At 42.8% G+C, this 14,134-nt stretch overlaps 1 protein-coding gene across 1 annotated transcript in view; it reads left to right on the forward strand.

The window, feature by feature from the left end:
• The first annotated feature begins 11,226 nt into the window (after positions 1–11,226).
• hapln4 (hyaluronan and proteoglycan link protein 4) overlaps positions 11,227–14,134 on the forward strand; it is a 45,549-nt gene continuing 42,641 nt past the window's right edge. Inside the window, exon 1 of the mRNA XM_059990937.1 lies at positions 11,227–11,326. Coding sequence (XP_059846920.1) covers positions 11,324–11,326 — 3 coding nt within the window. The 5' untranslated portion in view covers positions 11,227–11,323. The remainder of the gene's footprint in view (positions 11,327–14,134) is intronic.

The raw sequence follows: 14,134 nt of genomic DNA on the forward strand, positions 1-14,134 counted from the left end.
GTCTGTCTCCCATGGCCGAGGTGTGATCACCTGCCTATAACTCCTCTCTATCACCTCCTCGCTCTCCCTGACCAGACAAAGGTCATCGAGCTCCAACTCCAGTTCCCTTAGGAGCTGCATCTTGACACACCGAATGCAAATATGGTCATCTGGGAGGCTGGGAGACTCCAGGACTTCCCACATCTGCCACTGAGCACAGAACACCGGCCTCACATACATACTTCCTTTCCGCAATTAACACAGGTAAACCTACCTCGTCTCATTACCACCAAAGTCTGTTGAGCCAAAGTCCTATCACTCTGCTACCTCTTACTCCACTGCCCACACTAAACGTTGCCCGCTGGATATGGCGGTCTTCTTTTTAAACTTTTCCTGCTCTACTGGCTGATGTCATGGGCCTGCATAGTCTTGCCTCTCTTTATCCCAAGTAGTAAATTGCCTCCTTTCTGAAAATCCTTATCCGTTCCTCTTGCAGCCTTCTTGCTTCGAATCATCCCTTCTGGGAAATACTTTACTCCTGAATATCCCGCCGCATTTATTTGTGACCTGTCTGAATAATGAGGTCATGAAGATGAGAGACCTTATCCATGAGTGTCAGGATGCTCAAGTTTTGACACCCCACCCAGCAGATATACCAATTGTTCAACCTTTATAGCCACCTTACATTCTCTTCAGTTTCCTATCCATAATAGCAACCACCCCATTGGTGCCTACCATATAAAAACCATATAACAATCACAGCACGGAAACAGGCCATCTCGGCCCTCCTAGTCCATGCCGAACTCTTAATCTCACCTAGTCCCACCTACCCGCACTCAGCCCAAAACCCTCCACTCCTTTCCTGTCCATATACCTATCCAATTTTACCTTAAATGACACAACTGAACTGGCCTCTACTACTTCTACAGGAAGTTCATTCCACACAGCTATCACTCTCTGAGTAAAGAAATACCCCCTCGTGTTTCCCTTAAACTTCTGCCCCCTAACTCTCAAATCATGTCCTCTCGTTTGAATCTCCCCTACTCTCAATGGAAACAGCCTATTCACGTCAACTCTATCTATCCCTCTCAAAATTTTAAATACCTCGATCAAATCCCCCCTCAACCTTCTACGCTCCAAAGAATAAAGACCTAACTTGTTCAATCTTTCCCTGTAACTTAGGTGCTGAAACCCAGGTAACATTCTAGTAAACCTTTTCTGTACTATCTCTATTTTGTTGACATCTTTCCTATAATTCGGTGGCCAGAACTGTCCACAATACTCCAAATTCGGCCTTACCAATGCCTTGTACAATTTTAACATTACATCCCAACTTCTGTACTCAATGCTTTGATTTATAAAGGCCAGCGTTCCAAAAGCCATCTTCACCACCCTATCTACATGAGACTCCACCTTCAGGGAACTATGCACTGTTATTCCTAGATCTCTCTGTTCCTCGGCATTCCTCAATGCCCTACCATTTACCCTGTATGTTCTATTTGGATTATTCCTGCCAAAATGTAGAACCTCACACTTCTCAGCATTAAACTCCATCTGCCAACGTTCAGCCTATTCTTCTAACTGGCATATATCTCCCTGCAAGCTTTGAAAACCCACCTCATTATCCACAACACCTCCTACCTTAGTATCATCAGCATACTTACTAATCCAATTTACTACCCCATCATCCAGATCATTTATGTATATTACAAACAACATTGGGCCCAAAACAGATCCCTGAGGCACCCCGCTAGTCACCGGCCTCCATCCCAATAAACAATTATCCACCACTACTCAAAATTCAATAAGGTTTGTCAAACATGACCTTCCACGCACAAATCCATGCTGGCTACTCCTAATCAAATCCCGTCTATCCAGATAATTATTAATACTATCTCTAAGAATACTTTCCATTAATTTACCCACCACTGATGTCAAACTGACAGGTCTATAATTGCTAGGCTTACTTCTAGAAACTTTTTTAAACAATGGAACCACATGAACAATACGCCAATCCTCCGGCACAATCCCCGTTTCTAATGACATCTTAAAGATCTCCGTCAGAGCTCCTGCTATTTCTACACAAACTTCCCTCAAGGTCCTGGGGAATATCCTGTCAGGAAGCAGAGATTTATCCACTTTTAAATTTCTTAAAAGCGCCAGTACTTTCACCTCCTTAATTGTCATAGGTTCCATAACTTCCTTACTTGTTTCCCACTACTTACACAATTCAATATCCTTCTCCTTAGTGAATACCGAAGAGAAGAAATCGTTCAAAATCTCTCCCATCTCCCTTGGCTCCACACATAGCTGACCACTCTGATTCTGTAAGGGGCCAATTTTATCCCTCACTATCCTCTTGCTTTTAATATAACTGTAGAAACCTTTCAGATTTACTTTCACCTTATTTGCCAAACCAACCTCGTATCTTCTTTTAGCTTTTCTAATCTCTTTCTTAAGATTCCTTTTACATTCTTTATATTCCTCGAGCAATTCCTTTACTCCATGCTGCCTATATCTATTGTAGACATCCCTCTTTTTCCGAACCAAATTTCTAATATCCCTTGAAAACCATGGTGCTTTCAAACCTTTAACCTTTCCTTTCAACCTAACAGGAACAAAGATTCTGTACCCTCATAATTTCACCCTTAAATGACCTCCATTCCCATAAAACAACTTGACCCAATCCACTCTCTCTAAATCCCTTCGCATCCCCTCAAAATTAGCCTTTCTCCAATCAAAAATCTCAACTCTAGGTCCAACTCAACTCAACTCAACTCAACTCCTACATCCTGGTCATTTCTGTAAAATGGTAAAAGTGGTGAGGCCTAGCACCAATCCCAGTGGGACATCTCTCTGAATATCTGCCCAATGAGATTAGGCCTTTTCTTTCTTTCTTATGGATAGGATCTCTCATCTCCACGTCCTCATTATTCTGTCCCTCAAGAAGGTCACAAACTATTCAGCAGGATATTCCGGAGTGACATCTTTCCTAGAAGGAAGTTTCCTATCATCCAGTTGATCTTCTGTGCATGTAACCCCAATCACCACAATCTCTCACTTTCCATAATAACCTGTAATGTGGCACCTTATAAAATACCTTCTGGACAATGCACGCACTGTTTCCCATTTATCTACAGCACATGTTAATTCTCCAATGAACTCCCATTCATGAAAGCACTGACTATCTTGAATTTTCCTTAGTACTCTGTAATATCATTGTCAATTACACTTCCTATCATCTCCACTGTGACAGACATCAAGCTACCTGGCAAATTGTTTCCTGCCTTCTGACTTCCTTCTCTGTAGAGCAAAGGATGCTTTGTTTGTTCTTTGCAAATCTAATTGGATCCTCTTCAAACCTGGGAAGTTTTGGAAAAATTAACAGCAATGCATCAACTATCTTTTCATCTTTTCAGAGCCTGGGATGTCCATCTGGAGCTGGAGGCTTGTCAGCCCACAGTCCCATCCCATTGCACTGGTGACTGTAATGTTCCCAAGTTCCTCTCTCCCTTCCAATCTCTAATGTACAGCTGTTTCTGGAATGGTTGTCTATCCTCTGTAGTGAAAAATTCTGCAAAGTAGCAGTTTAATTCACCTCCTTACTCACCAATATGAGTTCCCTCAACTTCCTTATGCAGTGCCAGAATTCACGTTGGTTTCCTGCAGAGAGTCTGACATTCTGTGTTTATATTTCAGGCCATATTTATAATGTACTGCATTGCACCAATTTCTTTAACACTATCACCTCCATTCCAGTTTATTGTCTCTGAGGATTGCAATATTTCTGCTGCCTATCCTCTGTCACACTGTCAATGATGATGTTGTAAACTTTAATACAGATGGTTTACATAACCATATAACGATAAAACAATTACAGCATGGAAACAGGCCATCTCGGCCCTTCTAGTCCATGCTGAACACTTACTCTCACCTAGTCCCACTGACCCGCACTCAGCCCATAACCCTCCATTCCTTTCCTGTCTAAAAACCTATCCAATTTTGTTTTAAATGACAATACCGAACCTGCCACTACCACTTCTACTGGAAGCTCATTCCACACCGCTACCACTCTCTGAGGAAAGAAATTCCCCCTCATGTTACCCTTAAACTTTTGCCCCCTAAGTTTCAACCCATGTCCTCTTGTTTGAATCTCCCCTACTCTCAATGGAAAAAGCCTATACACGTCAACTCTATCTATCCCCTTCATAATTTTAAGTACCTCTATCAAGTTCCCCCGTCAACCTTCTACGCTCCAAAGAATAAAGACCTAACTTGTTCAATCTTTCCCTGTAACTTAGGTGCTGAAACCCAGGTAACATTCTAGTAAACCTTTTCTGTACTATCTCTATTTTGTTGACATCTTTCCTATAATTCGGTGGCCAGAACTGTACACAATACTCCAAATTCGGCCTTACCAATGCCTTGTACAATTTTAACATTGCATCCCAACTCCTATACTCAATGCTCTGATTTATAAAGGCCAACATACCAAAAGCTTTCTTCGCCACCCTATCCACATGAGATTCCACCTTCAGGGAACTATGCACCATTATTCCTAGATCACTCTGTTCTACTGCATTCTTCAATGCCCTACCATTTACCATGTATGTCCTATTTGGATTATTCCTACCAAAATGTAGCACCTCACACTTATCAGCATTAAACTCCATCTGCCATCACTCAGTCCACTCTTCTAACTGGCCTAAATCTCTCTGCAAACTCTGAAAACCTACTTCATTATCCACAACACCACTTACCTTAGTATCATCTGCATACTTACTAATCCAATTTACCACCCCATCATCCAGATCATTAATGCATATGACAAACAACATTGGACCCAGTACAGTTCCCTGAAGCACATCACTAGTCACCAGCCTCCAACCTGACAAACAGTTATCCACCACTACTCTCTGGCATCTCCCATCCAGCCACTGTTGAATCCATTTTACTACTTCAATATTAATACCTAACAATTGAACCTTCCTAACTAACCTTCCATATGGAACCTTGTCAAAGGCCTTACTGAAGTCCATATAGACAACATCCACTGCTTTACCCTTGTCAACTTTCCTCGTAACCTCTTCACAAAATTCAATAAGATTTGTCAAACATGACCTTCCACGCACAAATCCATGTTGACTGCTCCTAATCAGACCCTGTCTATCCAGATAATTATATATACCATCTCTAAGAATAGTTTCCATTAATTTACCCACCAGTGACGTCAAACTGACAGGCCGATAATTGCTAGGTTTACTCTTAGAACCCTTTTTAAACAATGGAACCACATAAGCAATATGCCAATCCTCTGGCACCATCCCCGTTTCTAATGACATTTGAAATATTTCTGCACTTACTTCCCTCAAGGTCCTAGGGAATATCTTGTCAGGAGCTGGAGACTTATCCACTTTTATATTCATCAAGAGCACCAGTACTTCCTCCTCTTTAATCATCATAGTTTCCATAACTTCCCTACTTGTTTCCCTTACCTTACATAATTCAATATTCTTCTCCTTAGTGAATACCGAAGAAAAGAAATTGTTCAAAATCTCCCTCATTTCTTTTGGCTCCACACATAGCTGTCCACTCTGATTCGCTAAGGGACCAATTTTATCCCTCACTATCCTTTTGCTATTAATATAACTGTAGAAACCCTTTGGATTTATTTTCACCTTACTTGCCAAAGCAACCTTATATCTTCTTTTAGCTTTTCTAATTTCTTTCTTAAGATTCTTTTTACATTCTTTATATTCCTTGAGCACCTCATTTACTCCAAGCTGCCTATATTTATTGTAGATCTCTCTCTTTTTCTGAACCGAGTTTCCAATATCCCTTGAAAACCTTGGCTCTCTCAATCTTTTAACCTTTCCTTTCAACCTAACAGGAACATAAAGATTCTGTACCCTCAAAATTTCACCTTTAAATGACCTCCATTTCTCTATTACATCCTTCCCATAAAACAAATTGTCCCAATCTACCCCTCTAAATCCTTTCGCATCTCCTCAAAGTTAGCCTTTCTCCAATCAAAAATCTCAACCCTGGGTCCAGTTCTACACTTCTCCATAATTATATTGAAACTAATGGCATTGTGATCACTGGAACCGAAGTGCTCCCCAACACATACCTCCGTCACCTGACCTATCTCATTCCCAAACAGGAGATCCAACTCTGCCTCTTCTCTAGTTGGTACCTCTATGTATTGCTGCAAAAAACTATCCTGCACACATCTTACAAACTCCAAACCATCCAACCCTTTTACAGTATGGGCTTTCCAGTCTATGTGTGGAAAATTAAAATCTCCCACAATCACAGCTTTGTGCTTACTACAGATATCTGCTATCTCCTTACAAATTTGTCCTCCAATTCTTGCTCCTCATTAGGTGGTCTATAATACACCCCTATAAGTGTTACTACACCTTTCCCATTCCCCAATTCCACCCAAATAGTCTCCCTAGATGAGCCCTCTAATCTATCCTGCCAGAGCACCACTGTAATGTTTTCTCTGACAAGCAATGCAACACCTCCCCCTCTTGCCCCTCCAATTCTATCACACCTGAAGAACAAAATCCAGGAATATTTAGTTGCCTATCACACCCCTCTTACAACCACATTTCACTAATAGCTATGACATTATAGTTCCAGGTATCAATCCATGCTCTAAGCTCATCCACCTTTCTTACAATGCTCCTAGCATTAAAATAAATACATTTAAGAAACTCTCCACCTCTTACTCTCTGTTTATCCCTGCCTATCCTCCCTCACACACTGTCTACTAGCTTTCTCTATTTGTGAACTAACCTCCTCTCTCCTAGTTTCTTCAATTTGATTCCCACCCCCCAACCATTCTAGTTTAAAGTCTCCCAGTAGCCTTTGCAAATCTCCCAGCCAGGATATTGGTCCCCCTAGGATTCAAGTGCAACCCGTCCTTTTTTTACAGGTCACACCTGCCCCAAAAGAGGTCTCAATATTCCAGAGACTTAAATCCCTGCCCCCTGCTCCAATCCATCAGCCATGCATTTATCCTCCACCTCATTCTATTCCTATTCTCACTGTTGCATGGCACAGGCAGTAATCCCGAGATTACTAACTTTCCAGTCCTTCTCAACTGCCTTCCTAACTCCCTATATTCTCCTTTCAGGACCTCTTCCCTTTTCCTACCTATGTCATTGGTTCCTATATGTACCACGACTTCTGGCTCCTCACCCTCCCACTTCAGGATATCTTGGACGCGATCAGAAACATCCCGGACCCTGGCACCAGGGAGGCAAGCTGTCATCCAGGTCTCCTGACTGCGTCCACAGAATCGCCTATCTGACCCCCTAACTATCAAGTTCCCTATTACATCTGCCTTCCTCTTCTTTTCCCTACCCTCTGAGCTACAGGACTGGACTCTGTCCCAGAGGCACAGCCACTGTTGCTTCCCACAGGTAGGCTGCCCCCCTCAACTGTACTCAAACAGGAGTACTTATTGTCAAGGGGTACAGCCACTGGGGTACTCTCTAGTACCTAACTCTTCCCCTTCCCTCTCCTAACCGTGACCCACTTGTCTGCCTCCCATGGCCCTGGTGTGACCATCTGCCTGTAACTGCTCTCTGACAATGACAAAGGTCATTGAGCTGCAGCTCCAGTTCCCTAACACGGTCCCTTAGGAGCTGCAGCTTGCCACACCTGGTGCAGATGTGGATGTCTGGGAGGCTAGGAGACTCCAGGACCTCCCACATCTGACATTGAGAACAACAAACTGCCCTCACACTCATAATTACCCCTTTTCTCAAATAACAGGAAAAATTGAAAACTAAACCTACCTTGCCATGCCCGTTTCCGCCTAAGCCCATTGAGCCAAAGCCCTTAAACTTTCTGCTCCCGGGCTCACTCTGCTGCCCGCTGTATAAGTTTGTGTCCTTTTTAAGTCTTCTGTGCTTCACTGCCCAACGTCACATGCCTGCGCAGTCCCGCCTCTCTTAACCCCAATGAGAAGAAAAAATCAAAATGGCTCCAGCAGCACTCCGGTTACAATTCTCAGACTTCCTTCTTCAAATTAAACCTGAATTAGGATTTCTGAATTTTTAAATCTTCCACGCTTCACTGCCCGACGTCACACGCCTGCGCAGTCCCGCCTCTCTTAACTCCGATGAGAAGAAAAAATCAAAATGACTCCCATTCCAATTCTCCAACTCTCTGTATCCAACTCAATGTATCCAACTCTCTGCTTTCTACTTGTTAACCAATCCTCTATCCATGTTAAAATATCACCCCAACCCTATAAGACTTTTACGTGGCGCCTTATCGAACGCTTTCTGGAAATCCAAGTAAATAATGTCCATCTGTCCTCCTCTATTCACTGCGTTCATTAGATCCTCAAAAAACTCCAGTAAGTTTTTCAAACAGGACCTGCCTTTGCTGAATCCATGCTGCACCTGTCTGATAGATCCATTTCTTTTCAGATATTTCACTATTTCTTCTTAAATGATAGCGTCAAACATTTTCCCAACTACAAATGTTAAACTAACTGGCCTATAGTTACCCTCCTTTTGCTTATATCATTTTTTGAACAGTGGTGTGGCATTCACCATCTTCCAATCTGCTGGGACCTGTCCAGACAGAGTCCAGAGAATTTTAGTAAATCATCACAAAAGCCTCTACCACTACCATTTCTTTCAGTACCCTGGAATGCATTCCATCAGGACCAGGGGACATGTCTATCTTCAGGCCCAGAAGTTTGCTCAGCACTATCTCTTTAGTGATAGCTATTGTATTGAGTTCCTCACCTCCCATCGCATCCATAACATGTTGGAGTCAATTGTTAAGGATGAGGTTATGGAGTACTTGGTGACGCAAGACAAGAGAGGATAAAGTCAGCATGATTTCCTTAAAGGAAAGTTTTGCCTGACAAACTTGTTGGAATTCTTAAAGGAGATTACAAGTAGGAAAGATAATAGGGATGCAGTGAACATTGTATACTTGGACTTTCAGAAAGCCACACGTGAGGTTGCTTACCAAGTTAAGAGCCTACAGTATCACAGGAAAGTTACTAATGTGGTTAGGGCATTGGCTGATTGGTAGGAGGCAGAGAGTGGGAATAAAAGGATCCTTTACTGGCTGGCTGCCAGTAACTAGTGGTGTCCCACAGGAGTCAGTGTTGGAACCACTTCTTTTAATGTTGTGCATCAATGATTTAGATGATGGAACAGATGGCTTTGTTGCCAAGTTTACAGACGATTTGAAGGTTGGTAGAGGGGCAGGCAGTGTTGAGGAAACAGATAGGCTGAAGAAGGAATTAGATTAGGAGAATGGACAAGAAAGTGGCAAATTAAATACAATGTTGGAAAATGCATGGTCATGCACTTTGGTAGTAGAAATAAATGTGCAGACTATTGTCTAAATAGGGAGAAAATCCAAAAATCTGAGATGGAAAGGGACATGGGAGTCCTTGCGCAGAATACCCTAAAGGTTAGTTTGCAAGTTGAGTCAGTGGTGTGGAAGGCAAATGCAATGTTAGCATTAATTTCAAGAGATCTTGAATACAAGAGCAGGGATGTGATGCTGAGGTTTTATAAGGCACTGGTGAGGCCTCACGTTGAGTATTGTGAATAGTTTTGAGCTCATTATCTTAGAAAAGATGTGCTGGCATTGGACAGGATCCAGAGGCGGTTCACAGGAATGATTCCAGGTATGAAAAATTTATCATACGAAAAAGGTTTGATGCTCTAGGACTGTACTCGCTGAAGTTCAGAAGGATGAGGGGGGATCTCATTGAAACATTTCAAATGTTAACAGGGCTAAAAGAGTAGATGTGGAAAGGATGTTTCCCATGGTGGGGAAGTCTAGGACAAGAGGGCACAGCCTCGGGTTAGAGGGTCCATTAAAAACAGAGGTGAGGAGAAAATTTTTTAGCCAGAGGGTAGTAAATTTGTGGAATTTGTTTCCATGGGCATTTGTGGAGGCCAGGTCATTGGGAGTATTTCGGGCAGAGATTGATAGGACACAGAATCAAATGTTACTGGGACAAGTCCGGGGAATGGGGTTGAGGGGGGGAAAAAGGATCAGCAATGATTGAATGATGGAACAGACTCAATGAGCCAGATGGCCTAATTCTGCTCCTTTGTCTTATGGTCTTAAATATTCCCACAATCAACTGACTCACGTTCAAGGACTGTTCATTTCATGTTCTCAATATGTATTGCTTATTTTACTTATATGATTTATTAGTGTTTATTCTTTTTGTATTTGCACAGTTTGGTGTCTTCTGCATTCCGGTTGAATGCTGTAGTTGGGCTGTCTTTCATTGATTCTGTTACAGTTATTATTCTATGGAAATGTTAAGTATGCTCGCAAGAAAATAAATCTCAGGGTTGTATATAGTGACAATATATGTACTTCATAATAAAATGTGCTTTGAATTTGTTTTGAAATTTGAATATACCTACAACAGACACACACACACACATACATACATACATACACTAATTTTCCATATTTTCTCACAGCATAGGAGTCTTATAGTCCATCCAGTCGCTACTAGCATTCAGAGAAATTCCATCTTATTCCTCTTTCTTGTAACCTAACCCTGATCACCTGCCACCAATCCTCATTTGAGTAACAAAGTAACCCATGGACCCTCACCTCTTACACTCCATGTCTCTGTTCAAATTAGCCTTAAAAGATTCTATTGCACCTGCTTCAACTACTTCCTCTGCAGCTTGTTGCAAAGGCTCTCCACCCTCTGGGTGAAAATATTGCCCCTCAGATCCTTTTCATTATTTCTCTTCTCATCCTAAATCTATCCCCCTGGTTTTGGACTCCTTTGCTCTGGGGAAGAGACTGCTATAGTCTACCGTTTCTATGCTTCTCATTATTTTAAACACTCGCTCCTCCCTCTCCTAAATTGCAAGAAATAAATATACAGTCCGGCCAACCTCTCTCCATAACTCAGATGCTCTAACCTTGGGAATATCCTCTAAGTCTCTTCTGCATTCTTATCAGTTTTACCACGTCTTTCCTATAACAGGACAGCAAAAACTATCGCTCAGGACTGGAGTGCACAGAAGTCTGCTTTCGCAACTCGCGCTGAAGAGATGGGCCAAGCGGCCTCGGGGGTTCTTTCGAAGCACTTCATTGCACCCCCTCCCCCCGCAAATTATCTGCGGAACCTCCGGGAGCCCCGCCCGTCCCTGGCACCCCGACTGCCGTCCGCAATCCGCAGCCGCAATCCGCAGCCACACTCAGTTGCTGACGCTGAGTTGAGGTCCACACTGCAGCGCGACCAGGACCAGGACCGACAGCGGAATCAGGAACCGATCGGTTGTCTGAGCCCTTTCTTCCGCTGCTGAGCGGCGTGATGGTGAGTCCCGGGCACTGGGTGACGGCGGTGCCGCAGTGACCTTGGGGAGAGCAGGAGGGTGAGCACCAGGCTCCCTCCACTCTGGCGGCACCGCCATGCCCAGGGCAGTCAGGGTAGAGGAGCCCCATGGAGAGGGTTCCAGGTCAAACGGATGCACGGTGGAGTGTGTAAGGAAGGGGAGGGAGCGCACCCTGGCCCATCTCCTGCTGTGTGCCGGTTCCTCATCGCCCACAATTTCCCGATATAACTGTACAGCACAGGAACATGCCGTTCAGCCCATCCATGTCCGTGCTTACCCTGATGTCATTCGGAACTAAACCCATCTCCCTGTAGACACAGATACAGCCGCTGCTGGGATCTGGAGTGACATAGAAAACGCTGGCAGGTTGCAAACGATTGAAGATCGTTACAGGAAAGTTACTAACATGTTAGAGCATTGGCTGATTGGTAGGAAGCTGCGAGTGGGAATAAAAAGATCATTTTCTGGTTGGCTGCCAATGACTAGTAGTGTTCTGCAAGGGTCAGTGTTGGTACCGCTTCTTTGTATGCTGTATATAAATGATTTAGACGATGAAATAGATGGCTTTGTTGCCAAGTTTGCAGATGATACTTTGATAGAGGGGCAGGTAGTGTTGAGGAAGTAGGTAGGATGCAGAAGGATTTAGATTAGGAGAATAGGCAAGAGAGTGGCAAATGAAACACAATGTTGGAAAATGCATGGTCATGCACTTTGGTAGTAGAAATCAATGTGTGGACTATTTTCTAAACGGGAAAAAAAAAACTCCAGGAATCTGAGATGCAGAGGGACTTGGGAGTCCTTGTGCAGAACATCCTGAAGGTTAACTTGCAGGTTGAGCTGGTGGTGAGGAAGGCAAATGCCATGTTAGCATTCATTGCAAGTGGTCTAGAACACAAGACCACACACACACATACACAGTGTGCGTAAAAACTTTCCTTCCCTCACTTAAACCAGTATCCTCAATATTTGACATTTCCACCCTGGGATAAGATGATAAAATACCAGCTGTTTGGCCCCTCAGCCTCTGACATTCAGAGAAAACAATTCAACTTTGTCTAAGTTGTCTAAGTAGGGAGAGTCTGAGGCTGAGGGGAGATCCTTCATATCTATAAATAACAGCAATTTAAAAACCATGAGAGGCAGAGATAGTGTAGATAGTCAGTCAGATAGTGTAAATAGAGTCAGATAGTGTAGATAGTCAGTCAGATAGTGTAAATAGAGTCAGATAGTGTAGATAGTCAGAGTCAGAAAGTGTAGATAGAGTTCCTCCAGAATTTTGTGTGTGTTATTCTGTTTATGATTACCTCAATGGTAAATGACCATCTCTTTTGTCCCTATCCAAGAATTTCCCATGGGTGAATAGATCCCAGCATCTGCCCTGTCACCTTCAATAGACAGCACCCATCATTAAGGACCCCTATCATGCAGAACACACCCTGTTCTCATTGCTACCATCAAGGAGGTGGTACAGGAGACTGAAGACACACACTCAGTATTTTAGGAACAGCTTCTTACCCTCCGTCATCAGATTTCTGAATGGACTATGAATCTATACACACTACTTTACTATTTTTCCCTCCTGTTTTGCACTATTTACCTAACTTAATTAATATATATACTTGCTTTAATTTATAGTTTCTTATTGTTATCTGTTGCAATGTACTGCAGCTGCTAAACAATATATTTCATGATATATGTGAGTGATATATTATTCTGGCATGGATAAAGTAGTGACTGATTGACATGAGAAAAAGAGTGTGATTTAATAAAGGGAGCCTTTTCTGGCTGAATGCGGTGACCAGTAGTGTTCCACGGGGGTCTGTGTTGGACCCCCTTCTTTTTACATTATATGTCAATGACTTGGTTGATGGAATTGATGGCTTTTTATTGCAAAGTTTGCAAACGATACGAAGATAGGTGGAGGAACAGGTAGTTTTGAGGAAGCAGAGAGGCTGCAGAGGACTTAAGCAGATTAAGAGAATGGGCAAAGAAGAGCCAGCTGGAATATAGTGTCAGGAAGTGTATGGTCAGCACTTTGATAGAAGAAATGACAATTTTATAAATGGAGAAAAATACAAAAATCTGTGGCACAAAAGGATTTCCTGAAGGTTAATTTGCAGGTTGAGTCTGTGGTGAGGAAGGTAAATGCAATGTTAGCATTCATTTCAAGAGGACTTGAATTTAAAAGCAAGGTAGTAATGTTGAGAATTTATAAAGCACTGGTGAGGCCTCATGGAGTATTATGAGCAGTTTTGGGTCCCTTATCTCAGAAAGGACATTCTGAAACTGGAGAGGATTCAAAGGAGGTCACAAAAACAATTACTAGATCGAATGGCTTGTCATATGAACCCCATTTGATGGCTCTGTGCCGGTATTCACTACAATTCAGAAGAATGAGGGGTGACCTAATTGAAACCTATTGAATGGTAAAAGGCCTTGATAGAGTAGATGGGGACAGTATGTTTCCTATGGTGGGGGAATCTAAGACTCAGAGGTCAGAGTCTCAGAATAGAGGGGGTCCTTTTAGAACAGAGATGAAGACGAATTTCTTTAGCCAGGGAATGGTGAATCTGTGGAGATTGTTGCCACAAGCAGCTGTGGAGGTTAAGTCTTTATGTATATTTAAGCAGGGGTTAGGTCATAAGACTTAGGAGCAGGATACACCATTCAGCCCATTGAGTCCACTCCGTCAGTTCATAATGGTTGATTCCAGATTCCCTTCAACCCTATACACCATAGAACCATAGAACACTACAGCACAGTACAGGCCCTTCAGCCCTCCATGTTGT

The sequence above is a fragment of the Hypanus sabinus genome, chromosome 16 (assembly GCF_030144855.1).
Source record: "Hypanus sabinus isolate sHypSab1 chromosome 16, sHypSab1.hap1, whole genome shotgun sequence".
Classification (NCBI taxonomy): Eukaryota; Metazoa; Chordata; class Chondrichthyes; order Myliobatiformes; family Dasyatidae; genus Hypanus; species Hypanus sabinus.